General features: G+C 42.2%; 1 protein-coding gene across 1 annotated transcript in view; it reads left to right on the top strand.

Moving 5' to 3' along the window:
• Positions 1 to 25372, top strand: part of CSMD1 (CUB and Sushi multiple domains 1) — a 2072278-nt gene that overhangs the window by 1512761 nt on the left and 534145 nt on the right. Inside the window, exon 10 of the mRNA XM_061404066.1 lies at positions 6098 to 6219. Coding sequence (XP_061260050.1) covers positions 6098 to 6219 — 122 coding nt within the window. The remainder of the gene's footprint in view (positions 1 to 6097; positions 6220 to 25372) is intronic.

Below are 25372 nucleotides of genomic sequence, written 5' to 3'. Positions count from 1 at the left end.
TAATAATGCTCCTAGAACATGCCTGGGGTGTTTCTGACAGCCTGCCTGCGTTTGTTGTCTTCCTTCTGCCTGGAACGCTTCTCCCCCAGACCCCCAGGTGGTTCTCCATCCTGCACCCACCATCAGATGTCATCTCATCCAAACCCTTCCGTGCCTATTCCGTGCCCACCCTCCTCCAAATGCTCTGTGAACCCTGACTCTGCTTTCCTGCAGAAATCGAGTGTCTTCCTGCCATTAGACGTCTGTGTGGTTAATCCCCTGATGCAGGCGTGGAGCTTAGGTTTTTCTCTCTTTGCTGCATCCTCTGTGCTGGAAACAGCACCCAACTCTCAGTGAGCACTCACTGTGCATTTTCTTTTTACTACCTGTGCTGTGGTGTGCGGTGCTCTACTTACATTCCTTCCTCCAACCCTTACAGAAATCGTGGATGAAGTTATGATTGTTATAATAAGTGGATTACCCGAGAGGCTTAAAATTAAATAATTTAAGATAACACATCTGATAGCTTCATAAACCAGATCTGGAACTCAAGAGTGATTCAGAAAAGCAAGCTCTTAACCTCTGGCATACTTTCTCCATTTTGGCTGAGTCTGGATATGGACATAAAATGGGTGATTTTCTTTTAAATTCTACAAGAATCACACTCTCCAATATAATTCTTAATTTGCTTTTAAAAAGCTTCTGAGTCCAGATATCCTATTAATTTAAGTTTCATCAATTAGAATATTCTTCTCTTCAATTTAATTTCATTAAGTAGTTACTATAGAATGGCAAAGATTCCCGGAACTGATTGAACATAAATAGATAAATTACTACTTCAAGTTGCGTAAGATAAATCATGTGAAACAAATACATGTTATACTTAATAAATACTCAATGATTAATGGATAAATAGCACATATTGGCATTTAAAACTGGTTAGTTTTCTTCTCCCTTTCCACTTTCCTTCTTTATATGTTATATTTCCAGTGATCATTTTGTAAATTCTAGTTTAATTTTAAAAACACATTAGATATAAGTAAAATTTGAGTTTACAAATTTAGAACACTGTCACATAAGTACTATTAACTGTACATTAATTAGATCATGGTTATTATCAAAGAACATCTATTAAGCATTTTTAAGATTTCTGTGCAAATTACTTTACGTTAGGTGTTGTATTTCCAAAAAGATTCAGACACGGGGGAATGCCTTGGCAAGAGCAGAAAGTGGCGAGTGTGTACTCAACTCTAAAATGTGTAAATGTGTGTATACATTTCCATTATGGGAATGTATTTATATCTTGCTATAAAGACTTGCTTGACACTGGCATATTGTAGTTACCTAATTATTTGCTTAATTAGATACTTTGTTGACTAATTGAATATGTGTTTAGCCCAGAAGCAACTGTTTGGGAAGCAGGTCCTGGTCTCCAAGGATACAGTGAGGTTGCTCATCACAATCAGAGCAGGTCACTAAGCCTTGTAGTGTCTGAACAGCTGCACAGCCCTTCTGGGGAGGAGTGAGGAGTCAGCAGAGTCCAGAAGTGGAGAAAGACGGGCAAGGGGGGAAAGCTTCAGAGTCAAATCATACAGTCTTCTGATCATCAGTCCAGTTTGTACTCAGTTATAGCGACAAACTGCAGCTTGCAAAGCAGCATAGATGTGGTTAGTAGATAAACTGAGGCCACCCGCCCACTTTCTGCAGAAGGGTCTGCACACCCTCACCATCCTAACTGAGCATGACCCTCGGGCCGGTGGCAGAAACTCCCTCCACAATCATTCCCAGAGCTTACAAATTTAGAACACTGTCACATAAGTAACATTAAATGTACATTAATTAGATCATGGTTATTATAAAAGAACATTTATTAAGCATTTTTAAGATTTGCTTAAAAATCTGGCCTGCTGATGTTCACTCATGGGATACACTGCAGTGCAGCTTTAGTCCCGGTTTACCTGTAATCTCTGTGGCTGTTCTGTGTTCTTCTCTGGCTCTTCTTATCCTTCTCAAAGCCTGGATGTTTGACAAACATGATAGAGAGTGAAGGCAATGGAAGACAATTAGCCTTATGGTGCTGGAAGCTGATGGAAGGAAGAAGAGGGGAGTGACAGGCAGGAGTGACGTTCGCTCTGCTGCCCCCTCTCAGCAGCTCAGGGAGATCGCAGCTTAGTCTGAGCCTTTCTGCCACAGTGCCAGAGCATAGAGAGAAAACCCCAGACAGGGTGTCTGTAGGAGATGTAGAAGAGAATGTCCAGTCTGCACTTCAGCCTCTATGCATACTTGGAGAATGGCACACAGAGATCATGGTAACTCAAGACACGTTGCTATTATCTGGTAGAGACTCTACACATGGGAGGTTGAACTTTGGGTTGTCACCAATAGCAAATCTTGTGGTTGTGACTAGTAGCAAAGGCTTGATACAAGAAAATAGTACCTAATGAATTGTAATTGGTGTGATGATGATAGGATCATCACATGATGAGTGCTAAGTCACTTCAGTCGTGTCCGACTCTGTGTGACCCCATAGACAGCAGCCCACCAGGCTTCCCCATCCCTGGGATTCTCTAGGCAAGAACACTGGAGTGGGTTGCCATTTCCTTCTCCAATGCATGAAAGTGAAAAGTGAAAGTGAAGTTGCTCAGTCGTGTCCGACCCTCAGTGACCCCATGGACTGCAGCCTTCCAGGCTCCTCCATCCATGGGATTTTCCAGGCAAGAGTACTGGAGTGGGGTGCCATTGCCTTCTCTGCATCACTTGATGAAGAGGTAGACAATTAGAATGTGGACAACTTAAAAAAATCAAGACTGAGGTACCAGCTAAAAGTGTCAACAATTCCCCAAGAAAGAGGATTAGAACTAACTACTTAGACTATCAGTCTACTCCAAAATTGCAGCAACAAGTATTTATGGGGGTAACTATTAAGTACCAGGAATTGTTCTAATTGTTGAGATTACACATCGCAAGCGAAACAAAACAAAACAAAATCCCTGCCATGAATATTCTCACATATTTCATTTCAGCTGATTATTTTGATGTCATTCTTTTAAATGAGTAGAAAAAAAAATCAAAAGTTATTAGCAAAATGTACTACAAAAAATACAGACAGTTCTAAGAAAAAGAAAAAAAAATGCATATTAATTTGACAACTTTTGGTGAGAAATACCTCTGAAGGGACTGGATTCACAACTCACTCTGTATGAAACACAAAGTATAGAAAATGTGCTAGTTTCCTATGAATATTTTACTAATAGTTATCTCTCTAAAAATATAATCACTAATAATCCTGTCTCCCCAAGCAGTGGGTAAGATGCATTTCATGAAGATGAATTTCATAAGTCAAGTTAGAGGTCAGGCTTCAAAGCAGACAACTGGGACCCATGGCCATCGACAGGCTGTCAGATTTGGCGAACTTTCCAGCAGAGTGGCAGCTGGAGCTAATGACAGGAGGAGTACAAATTGTCAGCGGGAATGTAGCACATTAGTTCCCCACAGTACACATCCTTCAGATGAGTTTGTCTTTAAGTTTGAAATGCTTAGACTAGCACTTGGATAATATTAGTTCAAAATTCCTTTACTTGCACTACACTGTGTTTGTCAGCTCTTCCGTATGAAATTTCACAAAGTGGGAATGTGTAACACAAAGGTAAGTTGACTCAAATTTTATTGTAAACTGTTTTTTTAAGGTTTTTCTAATTAATACCAGTAATATTGTTGTTGCCGTTTAGTCGCTCAGTCATGTCCGAATCTTTTGCTACCCCATCATGGACTGTGGCCCACCAGGCTCCTCTGCCCATGAGATTTCCCAGGCAAGAACACTGGAGTGGGTTGCCATTTCCTTCTCCAACTGGTAATATTAGAATACTTTAAAGTGTGGATCCAAAGTTCATGATCCTCTCAGGAACACACTCCTGGAAGTAGACCCCTTGGAGGGTGAAGCTGCACAGTGCAGATATATGTGCTTGTGGATACTGCTTTACTAGAAGGCTTTGTGTCCAGGGCACACCCACTGGGCTTTGGAAACCAAAGCACCTTCCATCCGTATTGATGAAATGCATGCATCCATGCTAAGTCACTTCAGTCGTGGTGGACTCTGTGCGACCCCATGGACAGCAGCCCACCAGGCTCCCCCGTCCATAGGATTATCCAGGAGTGGGTTGCCATTTCCTTCTTCAGTATTGATGAAACAGTGGTGTTCATTTGAAAGCAAGTGCTAATATTTTGAAAGATAGCTTTCATGTTTTTGTTAATCAGTGTCTAGTAGGTTAATTCTTAGCTAGTATCAAGTAACAAAAAGGTTGTCTAAAGTAATTTTCTCACATTTTTTTGTGTCCACAACTATCGACATTAGATATGGTGCTGAGGATGTACAGTGAAGGAAGGATGCTTTCCCAAGATCAAGGGGTTCACGGTCTTTTAAGAAAGAGATTCGTAGGTTAATACTGACAAAAAAGAAATATTATTAGAAACAGGCATATTGACATTATTGCTACATCAATATAAATGGAAAAGGGAATAGTTAGGCACTGCCTGATTAAACGGTTTCTTCAGCCTCCTCCTCTGCAAGATGCCCCTGGGAGTCAGAGGCCAGTTCTGTTTCATGCTGCAGCTTAGTCTCCTGGAACAGCGCCTGACCTGTACCGAAGCTCAGCTGGCAAGACAGAGGGAAGGTAGGACGGGCGATGACTAAAGTCTGCTCTTGAGTGGATGGCAGCTTAGTCAGTTTATGTTATATGACATCTTAGGGAAATGAACCCGAACTTCTTACATTAGTGCTTATTTATGAAGTTTAGTTTCCTCCACTCTTTTCTCAAACACAGTTCAAATTATTAATGTTAAGAATGGAGCTTAGGATGACATTTGATTTCCAAAACTTGAGTATTCATTAAAAAAATTCTCCTTTTCTAAAGAGAAGATCAATTGAAATATTTTTGTATTCAAAACTTGGTCATTTTTATTGGGTCATGCCATTTATGCGCTGTTTCAATTTTAAGGTATTTTCTTTTTCCTTTGGGAGTCATCATTTCTATTTTCTTTCTTCATACTTTCAACTGTATTTTAAGTTGTAATTTGCATGTGATATAATTTGTTATAGAATAAAATCTAAAGCTTGAGAGGAACTTTAAATATCATCCCTTGCATCATTCTCATGTAAAATAGAAAGAATGAGGGACTTCTCTGGTGGTCCAGTGGTTGAGAATCTGCCTGCCAATACAGGGGGCTAGGGGTTTGATCCCTGGTTTGGACAATTCCACATGGCTTTGAACAACTAAGGGTGAGCGCCACCACCCCTGAGCCTGTGCTCTGGAGCCGGGAGCCTCGCCAAGGGAAGCCATGGCAATGACAAACCCACACACGGCAGCTAGAGGGTAGCTCCCACTCTTCCTGGCTAAAGAGAGCCCACTAGCAGCAACAAAGACCCAGTGCAGCCAAAAATAAGTAAATAAATTTAAAAATAGAAAGGTTGAGGTTGTGGGGGCTGGGATTACTTATGCAAGGACATATCCTGTCGGGCATAGTTGAGACGTTAATTCTGGTCTCCTGAATTCGTATTGCATTGTGTGCACCCAAACGCCTTATCAGACCCTCTCTGCAGGAGTCAGAATGGGGCCCAAAATGGGTTAATTTGGTTTGATATTGTCAAGGTAGTGTTGTCGGGATTCTCAGGTGGCTCAGATGGTAAAGAACCTGCCTGCAATGCAGGAGACCTGAGTTCAATCCCTGGGTAGGGAAGATCCCCTGGAGAAGGAAACAGCAACCCACTCCAGTATTCTTGCCTTGAAAAATCCCATGGATGGAGGAGGCTGGTGGGCTACAGTCCATGGGGTCACAAAGAGTCGGACACAACTGAGCGGCTTCACTTCACTTCAAGGTGCTGTTGTCAGCTCATTCTGTGAAGGGTAACGCTTTGGGAAACGTGATAAAGAAGATTTCCAGGTAAGCGTTGCAAGTACCAAGCAAAGGTTCCAAAGGCTGAGCAAAATCTACTTGCCAATTTGATTTCACAGTTTTTTATCCCAGTCACACAAGAGCTAACTTGAAGTTCCATGTGCATTTTGTGTCTTCACCACACAGATGAAATCCTGTAGAAAATAACGTCCTCTCTGTATATTTCTAGCAAGAACATGTGGATCGAATCTGCGTGGGCCCAGTGGCGTCATTACCTCTCCTAATTACCCGGTTCAGTACGAAGACAATGCTCACTGTGTCTGGGTCATCACTACGACGGACCCTGACAAGGTAAGACTCTCAGCTCCCCTCTGTACATCCTGAGCAGCTCAACTCTCTACCATGGCAACTGTTTACCATGAACAACCTGGTGAGTGCCACACACCCTTACATCTTGTTTGAATTGAAAATCTGCTGCTTCATGGCGCGTCAGTCTATCCGCCTTCGTTGGAAAGCCTGTCTAGGATGCAGTTATAAAGTACTCTCAATGTGCTTCCCTCCTACTGCTTCTGAAGGTTGCCTCTATGTTATGGTTTTATTTCCAGCTTGATTGTCATATAACAATTGACATACAACATTGTTTTAGTGTAAGGTGTGCAACATAATGATTTGATATGTATTTATATTGAAAACTGGTTACTGCAATGTTTAGTTAACATGTATCACCTTGTATAGTTAACATATTTTTTCTTGTGATGAGAACTTTTTATCGCAGTAGCAGTCAGTAATCAGTCGATGGCCTCCAGGTGGAATGTAGGGAGTGAAAGAGGACGATCCGTGGGCAGGTGGTCTTGATTCTCTTAACACTGTGAACACATGGCTTCCCCTGTGGCACCTGCTGCAAGGGGAGAGGAGAAGGAATCCAGAATGGCTTTGGGGTGGGTGGTGAAACCCTGGCCAGAATGGACATAAGGTCCAGCCTCCCAGAGGACTCCCAGTGAACATCCACTTTCCTTGCATAATTACTGATGATAACACCCTTCTTTATTCTCCTAATCATCCCAGGTTGGAACAATTAGATTCTAAGTTCTCTCTACCTGGAAACAGGGAAAGGGCCTCAGAAACCAGCTGTTTAAGGGAAGAGAGAATGGGTTTGGCTCTGGGTGCAGTGAGAGTGAGGGGCTTGCTATATCTCCAAATGCGTGTCCCTCAGAGAGGTCAGCTCGGGATTCCCAGGTGTGTCCTTAGCTGCCGAAACCTGGGATGAGTGTGACATTGTGCAGAGAGGCCAGAGAGAGCCGAAGAGAGTCCTGCTGGCAGCATCACATTTCTCTCAGGGCCGTTGGACGGTGCACTGGGCTCCACCATGAGTGATGGTGATCTTGCAAGCAGAAGTATCCACGTCAAGTTTTGAAAGACTAAACTCTTATGTGGATGATGCCCTGGCATTTCACCACGAAAGCAGAAGCTCCAGATGAAATCTTCAGGGAATTTGGTTAACTCACTCCCAATAGTTTAAAATTCATTTACATCCAGATTACATATCGATAATCATAAATATTTTTCTATATGAAAGATACCCCTATATATCAGTGTTTCTATTTCTTTCCTATTGTCAACTGAAAAAAGGCACAACCTGAAAGCTGAGGATTAGTGTCACTTGGAGGGCATACAGAGGATGTAGGGGCTTCCCTGGTGGCTCAGTGGTAAGGAAACTGCCTACAATGCAAGAGATGCAGGAGACGTGGATTCGATCCTGAGTCAGGAAGATCCCCTGGAGGAGGGAATGCCAACCCACTCCAGTATTCTTGCCTGGAGAATCCCATGGACAGAGGAGCCTGGGAGTCAGGCTTCTCTGACTGAGAAGACACGACTGAGTGACGAAGCAGGCATGCATGCACGGAGGATGTACGCCCATGAGACGACTCTCAGATGACTGCAGGGGGCTGTTCAGGGCAGGTCAGGGAGGAACCAGGATATATAGCAGTTTTTTTGGGAAAAATAGGTAGTCAAACATCAAAAGATTACTGTTAATAGAAGAAAAGTGGACATTTGAATTCAGTGAATTTTAGCTCTTTTCTATACATGGGAAGATGCAGAGCCTGGACTCAATGGAATCCCTGCTTGGATGCCCATCTTAACCTTCCAGGGCCAGTGTCCTGCTTTCCTCCACCTTGAGTGCCCCCACGAGGCAGAGACTGGGGGCTTGATGGACACAACATCCTTCATTTACTGACGTGGCAGGCGACACTCTCTGTCCACACTGTATGTACTAGAATGACCGAAATCTCTATGCAGACAACAGCAGCTTAGAGTTACTCTTGTCTAAACCCTTCATTCGACAGCAAGGAAGCTGAGACCCAGGAAGGTAAGATTTCAGAGCTGTTTACTTCTATTTCAGGATAGAAACATGTGTGCTCTTTGCAGAGCTCTGATAGCCTCTTAGTCAGCTTTCTTCCTCCTGGAAGAAGAGTCATTTCTTTTGCAGCTATCTGTTCCATTATCACTTTGATGAGAACCACAAGGAAATGAAGCGGTAGGTTATTCAGTGCGCTGATAGGATGCTCTTGGCTGTAGATAATAGAAGAGCTGACTAAAAGCCAAACGTTTTTAGGGAAATGTTGTTTCATGCAATGAAAGGGCAGAGCCAGGGAGATTCCAGGTTTAATTAAGAAGCTGAGGGCTCTGGTGTGTGCCTTTCTCTCTGCTTTGCTCTCTGAGTAATGATCACATACCCCTCAGGTCACAAGATGCTACCATACCATCACGTTCAATGCTCAAGGAAGAAACACTGCATGTCTTCCTGAGAAATGGCAGGAATTGTCTAGAAACTCCTAGATGCTCCCCTTAAGACCACCTGAGCTAGATGTCCATGCTCAAGATACTGAGCAGCTGGAGGAAAGAACCATCTGGAAGTCAGAGAAAGGGCCAGTGGTTGTTGGTGACAAGTCATGTCTACCACACACAGATAAGCAAGAGGTCGAGGGAAGAGTTTTCAGTTATCACCAGATTCCTCTTTTGCTTTTGAAATGTTTCACGTCCCATTATCTTCCTGTTCCACTGGACACCAGTGGGCTAAGATTAGTTAAAACTCATGAAATTTTTTCCTTGGTATTTTGAAGTTGATTTTAAAACCTGGCCAAGCTGCAAAATGACAAATGAAATACTGAATTTATGCAGTTTGGGTTTATGGATTTCTCTCATTATACAAGTTCACTTTTCTCTCTCATGTTTGTGCACACTTACATAGGTTTTTGTAAAGGCTTCGTATATATTTTGTTGACTCTGAACACATAACAATTAACAAGTTAAATTTCAGGAATTTTGTGTTACACTGCTCCAGAAATTTCTTTGCCTTCCTTCGTTTACTTTGGTGAGATGCTCAGAGAACAAGCAACGCTTCTGCATGGATAGGCTCACACGGATCCTCAAACAAGAGCACCACTTAGACACCTGAAGGCATCTCAATTAAGCAGAATTACCATCCAAATTAAGCAGCAGACATTGCTATTAAGCATAATTAGGCCTAATTTGATTCCTTGGGAGACATTCCAAATAAGGGGGTTTCCCGATTAAGTTCGTGGTGATGAAGGTATATTACATTTTGAGCATAACAGTAAAGAACAGTTACGTCAAAATTTCCAGACAACAGCTCTTGCTAGAATACTAACAGCATTCTAGACAAGAAGGGTTGGTACACCTTGGCTTGTTGTTTGACATGCTTTGTAAATTTTTAAGAAATAGGGTAGAATAGAAATCTAAAATTGATTTCCAAATTGATGAGTCAATGAGAGATGAGTTAATAAACTCCTTTTTTGTTGAAAGATTAGCCCTCTCATGGTGACTTACACTCTTTCCTGGTCTTAGACCTGCTTTGACAATTATATAACCATGTTCCACGTGTCAGTTTATACCAAGTGTTAACATAAAATGGCTCATACAGAGTAGTCATTGCGGGAAGTTCGTTGTGTCTCTTAGTAAAGTATGTTGTAAATATAAGATTGTGGAATGCCAAGTTAAATCCATTCACTTACATATGTTTGTTTATATATATAATTATCATAATATATATTAGGTTAAGATACACATTATATATAATGCATATTTGGAGAATTATATGTGTTAATATGTGTATTATATTGATATGCATATATTAGGAAAACATGCTATGTAGGCAGAAAGTTTAAAAGAAATAGTTCCTCAAGAAGATTCACTTTAGTAGAGAAGTGGGTTTCTAAACACTCAATTGTATTGTTCTTGCTGAACTAGCCCAGTAGAAATTCAGTAAAAATTAACACAGTAATATGATATTTATTAATATATTTCATTATACATACATTCAACTATCCATATTTTCTGAGATAAAACTCTTGAGGATGCCTGTGATCAAATTCTTAAGAAAGTAATCTATGGTTAGTGAACCACAGATTATGGGAACTTTGAGCAAATGCTCTCAAACATTTATCACTGGGGTTTTCATTGAAAGGATTAAACACGGAAGACAGCTTTCCTTCGAATCCTTTGATATGTGGATATTGTGCGTGTGTTTTTCTCTAATACATTTGGCTGGCAAAATTTCAGTACCTAATTTTACTTTGAGCTCTTCAGAGAGTAGTGTTTTTGTTGGTGTTAAACTCAGGATTGAAGTGATTTAAGGTGTTTAAACTTTGTCTTATGTGGTTCGTCCACTGAACTCTGTTATGTGGTTCATTCAGGCTGCTATAACAAAATATTGCAGACTAGGTGTATGATATGAAAAACAGATGTTTAATGTCTAACAGCTTTGAACCCCAGTGCGTCCTTATGGTGTTTACAGCTCCCACTTCTGAAGGTTGTTGTGAAGAGCATAAAGTCAGTGTAAAGCACCTGAACACAGTTCTCCAGACACTACACAAGTGCCTCCTTCCTCACCTCCTCTCAGTTCCGCCTCCCTCACCTCCCCGTCCTGCTTTCATTATCACTACTGACTACATTCAATGAGATGTAAGTGGAACCTGCATGGCAGCTATTGCTGCCAGGTGTCAGTGCAGGGCATGAGGGCAGGACATCATCCTGCCCACAGTCACCTGCACAGATCTGAAGGTCACAAGATTGGAAGTGGGAGACCTCAGGACTTCATTTCAATTATGAGACAGGAGGGACCTACGTGGGGCTTCCCAGGTGCTGCTTGTGAAGAAGCTGGCTGGCAGGGAAGGAGACGCAAGAGTCATGGACCTGATCCCTGGTTTGGGAAGATCCCCTGCAGGGGGAAATAGCAACCCACTCCAGTATTCTTGCCTAAAAAATTCCATGCCCAGAGGAGCCTGGAGGGCTATAGTCCATGGGGTTGCAAAGAGTTGGACACAGATGAGCAACTGAGCATAGGGACCTAAATCAGAACAAGAAACAACATCAGATTTGGAGAGAAGAAAATGGATTCGAGATCTATTTAAGGGATGGCAGATGACACCACCCTTATGGCAGAAAGTGAAGAGGAATTTAAAAGCCTCTTGATGAAAGTTAAAGAGGAGAGTGAAAAAGCTGCTTTAAAACTCAACATTCAGAAAACTAAGATCATGGCATCTGGTCCCATCACTTCATGGGAAATAGATGGGAAAACAGTGGAAACAGTGTCAGACTTTGATTTCTGGGGCTCCAAAATCACTGCAGATGGAAACTGCAGCCATGAAATTAAAAGACGCTTACTCCTTGGAAGGAAAGTTATGACCAACCTAGATAGCATATTCAAAAGCAGAGACATTACTTTGCCAACAAAGGTCCATCTAGTCAAGGCTATGGTTTTTCCAGTGGTCATATGTGGATGTGAGAGTTGGACTGTGAAGAAAGCTGAGCGCAGAAGAATTGATGCTTTTGAACTGTGGTGTTGGAGAAGACTCTTGAGAGTCCCTTGGACTGCAAGGAGATCCAACCAGTCCATTCTGAAGGAGATCAGTCCTGGGTGTTCTTTGCAAGGACTGATGCTAAAGCTGAAACTCCAATACTTTGGCCATCTCATGCAAAGAGTTGACTCATGGAAAAGATTCTGATGCTAAGAGGGATTGGGGGCAGGAGGAGAAGGGGACGCCAGAGGATAAGATGGCTGGATGGCATCACTGACTTGAAGGACGTGAGTCTGAGTGAACTCCAGGAGTTGGTGATGGACAGGGAGGCCTGGCATGCTGCGATTCATGGAGTCACAAAGAGTCGGACCTGACTGAGTGACTGAACTGAACTAGTCACAGCAATTTATACACCAATGAGTAACTTAATAAGTAACTCAATATCTTAAGACAAATAAGAAAATTTGCTTTATGTTCACTGCTTGTATGAAAATACAACTGTTTATCAGTGCCCTTTGGGAGGAAGGAGCGTTCACTTCTTTTATTATTATTCAGTGGATTTTGTACATAATTTGAAGTAACAAATCCATACAGATGCAGAAAAGGCATTTGTCTGCATTCACAACATTTTAAGAGGTTTTGAAGTGGAATTTGAATAGATATAGTTCATTGGGTTTTCTTTCCTCACTGAGGGAGCCACAGATCAGTGGAGAGCCAGGGTCAAATGTCATACCTCATCGCACCCTGTGTTTCGCTCACAGATGCCGCAGTGGGGTCTATTTAACTGTCCCCTCAGTTTTCTCAAAGGTCACTGACTTGTCAGTGGGCTTTCCTCCCACTGCAGGGAAAGCCGGTTCCCTGCCAGCTTCCCTTCACTGCACATTCGGCGAGGCTCCCTTGGATTCTTCTAGGTCATCATCATCCGTCTTCTGTTAGGATCCGTTACTTGGTCCTTGTCCACTCTCCAGGACATCCCCTCTGAACCAGCTCTTTTGTCATCAGCGTCCTCCCGATCATCACTGTTTAGTATTTGCAGCTCCGTTCCTGAACTGCGTTGGGTTCCAGTGACTGCTTCCTTCTCAGGCCTCTGGACTTGCCCTTCTCAACATCCTGTCTTTTCTGTCTCAGACACATCTGCTCTGTCTTCATTTTGCTCAGCTCTGACTCAATTTCTTAAGTCAAATTTACTTATTTTTATATCTCTTCTTGGCACTCAAAAAAAAATAGAAAACAAGGTGTGTGCTTTTGATTTGGTTGCATTTTTAAGCCAAACTGAATTACACACATATACACATACACACATATGTGTGTATAATACATTCACACACACATGATGGAGACAGCATTAGTAGTGTGCAGACTATGTTAAGAGGTGAAGAATGCCTGTGGAGATGTAGACAAAGGCTTCATGTAGGCATCAATAATTGTATTGAGTTGGCCACAAAGTTCATTCAGGTTTTTCCATAAGATTTTACAGAAAAACTCTAACAAACTTTTGATTCTTGGTCCTAGGGACAGAAAGGTGGAGAAGGCTTTCTGTAATGCTTGCCACCTGGACATAACCCAGATGTATATTTTTGTTCTAATATATGACCTGGTGTTTTTCATGTACTCAGATCCTGATTTTGTAAAAATTGGGTGGCCCTCCAAAGACTTTTATGTCACTCTATTAGAAGACAAATGGAAAAGTGTTCACAAGTGAAGCAGAAGCGGTTCTGTTTTTTTCTTCTTTTTTTCACTATCTTAAATTGAAAAAGCTAACCTTCATACTCAAGCATTGCAACTGAAAGCAGAAGAAATGGTCAAATTCCCCAAAATAGAGGGGGTAAAAATCCCCAAACAGAAATAGATTTGACCAGTTCATGACTAACTCAGAGCTAAAATAACAATTTATCTTAAGAGTTTTGAAATTTTGTTTGCTTCTCTCTTAATGGTACAAAATATCACGGTATATCTTGGGAATCTTGATTTGGATGAATAAGTTTTTATCTTTTCCAAGCAAGTCTCTCTTACATCTGAATTTCTAGCCATAATGATGGCCATTTGATACTGAATAAGTAGCTATGGCAATGGATGAGCACGCATTGCTTTATATCACCAACGAGGCAGAGAAAATAGTGCCATAATTATTGTTTTTAAATAGATATAGTTATTTCCAAGCCACCAGTCTCACAAATCTACATACTATTTAGGTCTTAAAAATGGCCAAATATGGTAAACAAAAATGTTGCATTATAAACAGAATATTATTCGCTTAGCAACATTTGTTGTCTGCAACACAAAAAGTACATTTGTTGCTATTAAGCTTGGTTGTGGGTAATACTTTGCAAGCAGTTGACTTTCCCCATATTTTGTTGCTTTCATTAAGCTGCTTTGTATTTTTGATGATGCCTGTTACCCAACTGTTCCTACCAATATGCAGACTTAAAAAGAGAATATTCCAGAGGTCTGGATAATATGTTCTGCTGTCTTCACAGTCCTCTAATGCTTTGGCATGTGTATTTGAAAGAATGTGTTAATGACTTGGGGATTGTTTCCATGGGTTTGCACTGAAGTGTGAAGCATTGATGGCTGTCAACACCAAGAGCGGGCCCCCTGAGGGTGATGGCAGTGTGGAGGAAGCCACACCCAGTTACCCCCTGGTCGTCTCTCAGTGGACAGATGCTGGGCAGTTGTACTTGGAACTGAATAAACCTGCCAGCTAGCAGAAGCAGAAGAAATCACACCTTTCTTTCCAAGTGCTCACAATGGAGAATGCAATTATTTTCATTAACAGCAGACATATCCAGCACCTGCTTCACTGTTTTGTGGTTTCCTTAAAAGAGAAAGAGTGACTTTGAATTCTTCTGTGTATAATAGGAACATTTTGCTTTACTCACTTTACTAGAAGTGTGAACCAATTATATCATCTCACAGAATCCCTTCTAAATTCTATCATGACAAGCACTCTTACTTAAATTATAACAAGTACTCTTAATTAAATATTTCATGTTTAGAAAATCCACTTTGGGAATTTAGGATTCTGAAATGTTTCAATATCTGGTCCTGCTGGGTATTGTGAGGAGTCTTACATACAATGTATATGTGGAATAATACAGATTTTAAAATATCTAGAGCATAACTTTGGTAGCTACATTCATATCTTACGTGCTGTGTCCTTGAAAGTAAAAGTGTTAGTCACTCAGTTGTGTCCCACTCACTGTGACCCCACAGATTGTAGCCTGCCAGGCTCCTCTGTCCATGGGATTTCCCTGGCAAGAATATTGGAGTGAGTAGCCATTCCCTTCTCCAGGGGATCTTCCCACCCCAGGAATCAAACCTCCATCTCATGCATTGTAGGCAGATTCTTTACCATGTGAGTCACCAGGCAAAGCATGTAAGTTTGTAACTTTCATATGTTACATGCTTTGTCCTTGGCCTGGATTAAAATCACCAGTTTTAACATTCTCCCATTTAACACCAAGAAAACATGATCTATTTAAATACTTGCTTTACTATGACTTTGCCTGACTTGCAGAGTCCTGTACAGATAAAATGTGATTAAAATGCTCAACTATTATATAGTTCATAGAAAAATGTCTGGCATGTATATATAGATAATTAAATGAATGGAAAATTCAAATTATGATTGGTACGTATTTGAAAAAAAAAACTCACTTTGAATGAAGAGTTTCCAAGAGCAAATGTATGTATACATATGTATTTTTAAATGAATATGTAAAACAAGTTTATCTTGATGTAGGATTAAAGTAAATGAGCTACAATTACGTACAATCTCCAGTGAAGCAGGCTTTTAATAAGTCGCTTCAGGTGTGGAATTTTCAAGGTGGAGCTCAGGTGTGCAACTCAGATCCTGAGGCACTGCCCTGCCCCTGCCTCCCAGAGCTCCACCTCCCCCCCACCCCGCCCCCCGCCCTGCAAGGGAAGGGGCCCGCTGACTCCCCGGGGTGAAATCAGCTGTGCTCTCCCAGGATCACCCCAGGTCCTCCTGGCCATGTCTAGGGGACACAGTGGAGACCATGGAGCTCCGCCTTGAAGCTCTTCCCCAGTGCCATCGTGTGCTCCTGGACGCTCAGTCCAGTGCCAACCCCAGTTAGCAGCACTCTTCAGGTTTTCCTCCAGCTGCTCTGAGCCATCGCCCTACTTTGTTGAGGTCCTTTTATGGACCGGAACCTGGTGGTCCAGAGTCGACGATAAGAAAGTAAAGGAGAGAAAGAGGCTGATATTCCTTGGTTTATGCAGAAAACCAATAAAGTCCCTGACATGGGGCTTGATCTGTTCACGGAGGCCTCAGGCACCCTCTCGATGGGGTGAAAGCTCAGAGCACCTTCTCAAGAGGGTCTTAGAAGCCTGGGCAGGAAAGTGAACTCAGAGGGCCTCTGCACTCCAAAGAAATAGCCTGAGAGAGAGAGAGAGAAAGAAAGAGAAAGAAAGACACAGGGACCAAAGCTCTGATGGAGCAAAGGTGTTTTATTCAACATTGTGTAGGTATTTATACTGTCTTATAAGATAGCTATTTTCAGCAGAGATAAAATGAAAACTTACAAGTAATCAAAGAAACATGAGGTCATCCATATGAAAGACAGAGGGTTGTAAATAATCACTTTTACCATACATTTCATAAAAAGGAAGAGGGTACTTATCACCGTATAGAAAAACTAACAAAGGAAATGCCTGGATTCCTCAGACCCCGGGAGAGGCTTGCCTCTCCTGTTAATTCCTGAATATTCAGGAATTAATAAGGAACAGAGAATTCCTGACAGATCCAAAACAGCACACAGGAAGCCTCCTGTTAAATGGTTCCTGACACTACCTTCTGCTTCTATCTGGCCCAGGTTGTGTAAGCTAACCTGATATAGAAAAAAAAAAAAAAAGTGCCATAGAGACAATAATTAGATCATTTTCAGGCTTTCTGTGTCAGTGTGTATTTTAAGTTTCCAGTAATTCACTCCATCTCTCCTTCCAAAGCATACCTCAGTTTTCCCTGCAGATAGCCCTCCCTGCCATGGGAAATCCCATCCTTGTCCTTATATGTTAAGAGAGACTCAGTTCCTCCTTATAGAGAAGCTCTCTGTCACTCATTCTAAGGTTCATGTGATTCCTTTCAGGGATTCACATGATATCATTTTTTCAAACACATGCCATAACATTTCCTTCCCATTCAACACTTGGAATGTCATTGCCCCTGTGGAATTCAGGAAGTATGTGCCTGAGTTCAACAAGGATGGACCTTCAGGGTCTCACATCAAGCTTGGGATTTGCAGGGTGGGATGACCAGGGGGCCCAGGTCACCTCAAGCATACTCATATTTTTACCGCGTCCAAGCTAGCTCTGCTTACCACAAAACAAGCCAATGAATCCGAGAAGCGAAGGGTTAAGACAAAAAAAGGGACTGTATTTGGGGAGCTGACTGACAAAAAACAAGGCAGGCGAGCACCTCAAAATAACCATCTTGTCAGGGTCTGGATGCCAGGTTGTTTTGTAGCTGTTCAGTAGTTCTGTTGTGTCTGATTCTTAATGTCCCTCTTCTTCACAGCCTAGCTGAGTCGGTGATGCCATCCAGCTATCTCATCCTCTATCATCCCCTTCTCTTCCTGACTTCTATCTTTCCCAGCATCGGGGTCTTTTCCACTGAGTCAGCTTCAGCATCAGTCCTTCCAATGAATATTCAGGGTTAAGTTCATTTAGGATTGACTGCCTTGATCTCCTTGCAGTCCAAGGGACTTTGCCATTGCCCTTCTTTGAGACTGGAATGAAAACTGACCTTTTCCAGTCCTGTGGCCACTACTGAATTTTCCAAATTTGCTGGCATATTGAGTGCAGCACTTTATAATAGCATCATCTTTTAGGATTTGAAATGTATAATCATAAGGGAGGGCGATTTAGGTCATACCTGAGTGGCCTAGTGGTTTTCCCTACTCTCTTCAATTTAAGTCTGAATTTTACAACAAGGAGTTCATAATCTAAGCCACAGTTGTCACCTGATCTTGTTTTTGCTGATTGTATAGAGCTGTTCCAACTTCAGCTGCAAAGAATATAATTAATCTGATTTGGGTATTGACCAGCTGGTGATGTCCTTCTGTAGAGTTGCCTCTTATGTTGTTGGAAGTGGGTGTTTGCTATGACCAGTGCGTTCTCTTAGCAAAACTCTGCTAGCTTTTGTCCTGCTTCATTTTGTACTCCAAGGCCAAACTTGCCTGTTACTCCATGTAACTCTTGACTTCCTATTTTTGCATTCCAGTCCCCTATGATGAAAAGGACATCTTATTTTGGTGTTAGTTCTAGAAGGTCTTGTGGGTCTTCATGAAACCATTCAACTTCAGCATCTTTGGGATCAGTGCCTGGGGCAGAGACTTGGATTACTGTGATATTGAATGGTTGCCTTGGAAACGAACAGAGACATTCTGTCCTTTTTTCATTTTGGACTCTTTTGTGGACTATGAGGATGCTCTACTTCTTCTAAGGTACTCCTGCCCACAGTAGTAGGTGTAAGTGTCATCACATCCATCTTAGTTCCCTGACTCCTAAGATGCTGATCTTCACTCTTTCCATCTCCTGTTTGACCACCTCCAATTTACCTTGATTCATGGACCTGACATTCCAGGTTCCTATGCAATATTGGTTTTTACATCATCAGAATTTACTTTCACCACCAGAGACACATCCAAAACTGGGAGTTACTTCCACTTTGGCTCAGCCTTTTGATTGCTTCTGGAGCTATTTCTCTGCTCTTCTCAAGTAGCATATTGGGTACCTTCTGACCTAGGGAGTTCATCTTTCAGTATCATAACTTTTTTCATATTGTTCATGAGGTTCTCAAGGCATGAATGCTGAAGTACTTTGCCATTTCCTTCTCTAGTGGACCATGTTTTGCCAGAAGGCTCCACCATGACCTGTCCATCTTGGGTGGCCCTCTTTTGTAGAGCCAGAGAGAAAGAAGCAAGGAGGAACTAAAGTCAAAAGGCAGAATAGAGAAGAAGAGGCAGTTGGGAAGTGAAAGGGTCTTCAATTTTACAAATATCTCCAAGGGAATGGCCAGCCCTTGGAGGCCTTTGTGGGTGGGGTGTGTTAATCTCTTCTATTCACAGGTGGGCAGGGACAAATTATCTCTCTATGAGCTGAAGAAAGACACTTTTAGTCAAACAGAGGAGCAGGGTCCTCAGAGGCAAGCTCTTAAGTATAATTATAATAACAAAATCAAGGAAAAGCAAGGCAAAGAAAGATTTTCCAACATGGAGATGGAACTGGCTCCTTCTCTGCAGCAGTATCAACAGAACATCCTATCTGTGCCCATTGCCTTCAGCACAGAAGTGCTGAGATGCACGCCACAGAGTGCTTCTTGTATCAGTATCTGTATCACATGGAATAAAATACCATCCTTTGGTTTAATATCAGTCCTGAGCTATGAGAAGCATAATGGATCATCAAGAAGAACTTCAGTATCTTTACTAAAAATTCTGAAAACAGAGCTGTACCAATGCAGAAGTCATGATTAGGGAAGCAGAGGATGTTAACAAACATAGTTATAATGAAAATTGTATATTCAGTAGAGTCTGTTTGCTTACCAGATTCCCAGAGGGCAGAGCAGTGCCTTTCCTCCATGGTACCCTGAAGCATTTATGCACTACATCTCCCCAAAGGCTTACAGCCAGGTGTATTCAGGTCAGTTCAGTTCAGTCACTCAGTTGTGTCTGACACCCTATGGACTGCAGCACACCAGACTTCCCTGTCCATCACTGATGCCCAGAGCTTGCTCAAACTCATGTCCATTGTTTAGGTGATATCATCCAACCATCTCATCCTCTGTCATCCCCTTCTCCTCCTGCCCTCAATCTTTCCCAGCATCAGGGTCTTTTCAAATAAGTCAGCTCTTCACATCAGGTGGCCAAAAGATTAAAGCTTTAGCCTCAACATCAGTCCTTCCAATGAATATTCAGGGTTGATTTCCTTTAGGATTAACTGGTTGGATCTCCTTGCAGTCCAAGGGACTCTAAACAGTCTTCTCCAACACTACAGTTCAAAATCATGAATTCTTCGGCACTCAGCTTTCTTTATGGTCCAACTCTCACATCCATACATGAATACTGGAAAAACCATGGCTTTGACTATACAGACCTTTGTTGGCAAAGCAATGACTCTGCTTTTTAATATGTTGTCTAGGTTGTCTAGATTTTCTTCCAAGCAGCAAGTGTCTTTTAATTTCACGACTGCAGTCACCATCTGCAGTGATTTTGGAGCCCTCAAAATAAAGTCTCTCACTGTTTCCATTGTTTCCCCATCTATTTGCCATGAAGTGATGGGAACAGATGCATGATCTTCATCTTCTGAATGTTGAGTTTTGAGGCAGCTTTTTCACTCTCTTCTTTCACTTTCATCAAGAGACTCTTTAGTTCCTTTCCACTTTCTGCCATAAGGTTGGTGTCATCTGCATATCTGGGGTTATTGATATTTCTCCCAGCAATCTTGATTCCAGCTGGTGCTTCATCCTGCCCAGCATTTTGCATGATATATTCTGCATACGAGTTAAGTAAGCAGGGTAACAATATACAGCCTTGACATACTCCTTTCCCAATTTGAAACCAGTCTGTTTTTCCATGTCCAAAGTGTATTAGTTTTCATAATTTGTTCATTTATCAGAACTTCTAAATATTAATTATTCAAGGATGGAAGGGGGTGGGGATACTATAATATGAAAAATGTGCCAGAAGATATTACCTAATACTACTGAGAAATTAGCTTATTTCAGAAACTTGAAGAAATTGTGCTCATTATTTTACTAAATCCTTAAAACTCCTCTACTCTACTGAAAGTGGAAGTGTTAGTCACTTACTTGTGTTTAACTTTTTGCAACTCGATGGACTGTAGCCTGCCAGGCTCCTCTGGGTATCCTGCATTGCAGGAGGAGGTGGCTCAGACATAAATTTGCAATACAGGAGACACAGGTTTGATCCCTGTGTCATGAATATCCCCTGGAGAAGGAAATAGTTGCACATTCCAGTATCCTTGCCTGAACAGTCCCATGGTCAGAGGAGCCTGGTTGTACAGCCCATGTGCTGGCAGTGTCAGACACAACTGAGACTGTGCTCTCTCATTATTTCCTTTCCAAAGATAAGAAAACTAAATCATAGAGATGTTAGTTCAGTTCAGTCACTCAGTCGTGTTCGACTCTTTGGGACCCCATAAATCGCAGCACGCCAGGCCTCCCTGTCCATCACCAACTCCCGGAGTTCACTCAAACTCATGTTCATCGAGTCGGTGATGCTATCCAGCCATCTAATCCTCTGTCATCCCCTTCTCCTCCTGCCCCCAATCCCTTCCAGCATCAGAGTCTTCTCCAGTGAGTCAATTTTTCGAATAAAGTGGCCAAAATATTAGAGTTTCAGCTTTACCATTAGTCCTTCCAATGAACACCCAGGACTGAGCTCCTTTAGAATGGACTGGTTGGTTCTCCTTGCAGTCCAATGGACTCTCAAGAGTCTTCTCCAACACCACAGTTCAAAAGCATCAATTCTTCCATGCTCAGCTTTCTTCACAGTCCAACTCTCACATCCATACATGACTACTGGAAAAACCATAGCCTTGACTAGACAGATCTTTTTTGGCAAAATAATGTCTCTGCTTTTTAATATGCTATCTAAGTTGGTCATAACTTTCCTTCCAAGGAGTAAGCGTCTTTTAACTTCATGGCTGCAATCACAATCCGAAGTGATTTTGGAGCACCCCCCCCCCGCCCCTCCCCACCAAAAGAAAGTCTGATACTGTTTGCACTGTTTCTCCATCTATTTCCCATGAAGTGATGGGACCAGATACCATGATCTTCATTTTCTGATGTTGAGCTTTAAGCCAACTTTTTCACTTTCCTCTTTCATTTTCATCAAGAAGCATTTTAGTTCCTCTTCACTTTCTGCCATAAGAGTGGTGTCATCTGCATATCTGAGGTTATTGATATTTCCCTCGGTGATCTTGATTCCAGCTTGTGCTCCTCCAGCCCAGCATTTCTCATGATGTACTCTGCATATAAATTAAATAAGCAGGGTAACGATATACAGTCTTGATGTACTCCTTGTCCTATTTGGAACCAGTCTATTGTTCCATGTCCAGTTCTAACTGTTGCCTCCTGACCTGCATACAGGTTTCTCAAGAGGCAGATCAGGTGGTCTGGTATTCCCATCTCTTTTCAGAATTTTCCACAGTTTATTGTGATCCACACAGTCAAAGGCTTTGGCGTAGTCAATAAAGCAGAAATAGATATTTTTCTGGAACTCTCTTGTTTTTTCCATGATCCAGCAGATGTTGGCAATTTGATCTCTGGTTCCTCTGCCTTTTCTAAAACCAGCTTGAACATCTGGAGGTTCATGGTTCACATATTCCTGAAGCCTGGCTTGGAGAATTTTGAGCATTACTTTAGTAGTGTGTGAGATGAGTGCAATTGTGCAGTAGTTTGAGCATTCTTTGGCATTGCCCTTCTTTGGGGTTGGAATGAAAACTGACCTTTTCCAGTCCTGTGGCCACTGCTGAGTTTTCCAAATTTGCTGGCATATTGAGTGCAGCCCTTTCACAGCATCATCTTTCAGGATTTGAAATAGCTCAACTGGAATTCCATCACCTCCACTAACTTTGTCCGTAGTGATGTTTTCTAAGGCCCACTTGGCTTCACATTTCAGGATGTCTGGCTCTAGGTGAGTGATCACACCATCGTGATTATCTGGGTCGTGAAGATCTTTTTTGTACAGTTCTTTTGTGTATTCTTGCCACCTCTGCTTAATATCATCTGCTTCTGTTAGGTCCATACCATTTCTGTCCTTTATCGAGTCCATCTTTGCATGAAATGTTCCCTTGGTATCTCTAATTTTCTTGAAGAGATCTCTGCTGCTGCTGCTGCTAAGTCACTTTAGTCGTGTCTGACTCTGTGCGACCCCATAGATGGCAGTCAACCAGGTCTCACGTCCCTGGGATTCTCCAGGCAAGAACACTGGAGTGGGTTGCCATTTCCTTCTCCAATGCATGAATGTGAAAAGTGAAAGTGAAGTCACTCAATCGTGTCTGACTCTAGCGACCCCATGGACTGCAGCCTACCATCCATGGACTGCAGGGTTCTCCGTCCATGGGATTTTCTAGGCAAAAGTACTGGAATGGGGTGCCATTGCCTTCTCCGAAGAGATCTCTAGTCTTTCCCATTCTGTTGTTTTCCTCCATTTCTTTGCATTGATCACTGAGGAAGGCTTTCTTATCTCTCCTTGCTAATCTTAAGTCTACCTTTTTAACCACTTACCTTAAGCAGCATCAGCTCCAAATGCATCATGAAGATGATAATTCAAGTTAGATGAGGTTTATCCTGACAGATAGGCAGCCAGAAAGTTTTAAGAAATGAATCTTCCTGTGGTCACTGATGAAGGAGTCACATGAGATCTATATGCTCTTGGGTTTTCACAAAAGAAGCAGTGACTTGCAGTATCTGAACATAGGCTACATATACCTAGTGTTTTAGTTTATTTACTCATTGAGAATGAGTATTCATAGAGTATCTGTGTGTGACCCAGGGCTCAGGACAGAGCAAGTGTGGCCCCTCATGAAACTACTTCTAAATGAGATGAGAGGCAGAAATGAAGAAGCAAAGAGACAACATGATTTCAGGTGGTGACAGGTACCTTGGCGATGCAAACCAACCAGTAAATAAACCAATAAAACTGAGCAAAGAGATAGAAACCAATGAGGTTTCTATCTGATGGGTTTTAGGTGTGATGTGCAGACAGGATGGAATGTTCAGATGGTAAAGAATCCACCTGGAATGAGGGAGACCTGGGTTCGATCCCTGGGTCGGGAGGATCCCCTGGAGGAGGGCATGACAATTCACTCCTGTAGTCTTGCCTGGAGAATCCCCTGGACAGAGGAGCATGGTGGACTATGGTCCATAGGGTCGCAACAAGTCAGAAATGACTGAGTGACTAAGCACAAGGAGGCAGACAGGATGGAATGGTAGGCTTACGGGATGAGGTCACTGCAGACACGAGTTTCTGCAGCTCTTCTCTTCTTCCACAGTCTTCTTCCTCTACGTGTCCCCACAGTCCTTAAACATTCTGAAGTTTGTCTTCAGTTCATGAAGTTCATCACCTTGTAGCTTCTCCCCTGAGCTTGTACAACAGTCCGTTCCTGTAAGAAAACTGTGTTCTGTGACAACCTAAGGAGTCTCTTTTGTAATTGAGTCAAACCTCCCACGAGGTCAAAAAATTGAGCACCATCTGTGTAGGTGCCAACACAGGTTCTCTAACACATCTTTTATTTTGGATAGGAGCACAAAGCATCCAGGACATCTTGGTCTTTGCTGACTTAAAGCACTTGTTTACAGCAGAAAATGTGTTCAGGACTTTTACCACCATTTACGTTTGTTAGTGAGATCTGATGACTAGTATCTTGTTGGGAAGGCTGTTTCTCCAGTGTCCTGTAGAAGTCCTCCTCAGCATCATGTGCTGTGTCGTCAGTGTGAGGGCCAAAGTTGCGCTTTTATCATTTGGGAGGAAACATGTGCTTTACGGCTCTCACGCTCCATCTTCCCTGGGAGTGCCACTCTGCGCTCACTGTGAGTCTTTACGCTGAGTGTTTAAGGTTTCACCAACTGTTGGGCTTTGTCCTCTCTGCTCAGTAAATTCTGCTACTAAATAACTCTCTCCCAGAGCCTTTTTACCAATGTGGACTTCTATTTGAGCCCCAGAGCCTTTTTACCAATGTGACTTCTTTTTCAACAAGTGTTTCTCTATTTGAGATTCCATAGCTGTTTAAACAGCTATGGAATGGTAACCAGCACCATCACATAACAAATGGTAGTGATTTGCTGTTAAAGATCTTCAAGTTTGCCAAAGCCAATGCCGTGTCTGTAAGATGTTTGCATGTACAATGCAGTGTGCAAAACAGTGAATTGGACAACTTGGATCCCCTGTATTAAATGATGACAAGTCTCTTTCACTGTGAAGACAGAATGCTTTTGTATCCTGTGGTGCATTTAATGCACAGAAATGACACAAAAGAAGGTCATTTATTTTTATCACTAACCTTATCAGAATCATCTGAAACTTTAGCAAGTTTGTCTTCTACTTCTCACCTTATCTTTAGAAATCACCACATCAGGCCATCAGATATCAGATATGTGCTGCTGCTGCTGCTGCTGCTGTGTCGCTTCAGTCGTGTCTGACTCTGTGCAACCCCATAGATGGCAGCCCACCAGGCTCCGCCGTCCCTGGGATTCTCCAGGCAAGAACACTGGAGTGGGTTGCCATTTCCTTCTCCAATGCATGAAAGTGAAGAGTGAAAGTGAAGTCGCTCAGTCGTGTCCGACTCTTTGCAGCCTACCAGGCTCCTCCATGCATGGAACTTTCCAAGCAAGAGTATTGGAGTGGGGTGCCATCACCTTCTCCGTATATTTGAGCATGGTGTAAATGGTGATAACATTTAAAACACAACTGAGTGGACTGTGAAAATACAACTTCACAGTGCCGCTTACATGTAGACCTGCATTACCCACACCTGACAACATATAGAGCAACAGTGAAGGGCAGCTGGGTGATGGAGCATTAGAACTCCTTCCTTAACATGAAAATGTTGCAGTATTTATTTGCAAAGTATAGCAAGCTTACTTTGTGAGCTGTTTGGCAACACATTAAAGGAAGTTTGGGCAGATGACAGGGAGGAAG

Source organism: Bos javanicus, chromosome 27, assembly GCF_032452875.1.
Source record: "Bos javanicus breed banteng chromosome 27, ARS-OSU_banteng_1.0, whole genome shotgun sequence".
NCBI lineage: Eukaryota > Metazoa > Chordata > Mammalia > Artiodactyla > Bovidae > Bos > Bos javanicus.
The sequence above is the reverse complement of the archived record's forward strand: the minus strand, read 5'-3'. Positions and strand labels throughout refer to the sequence as shown.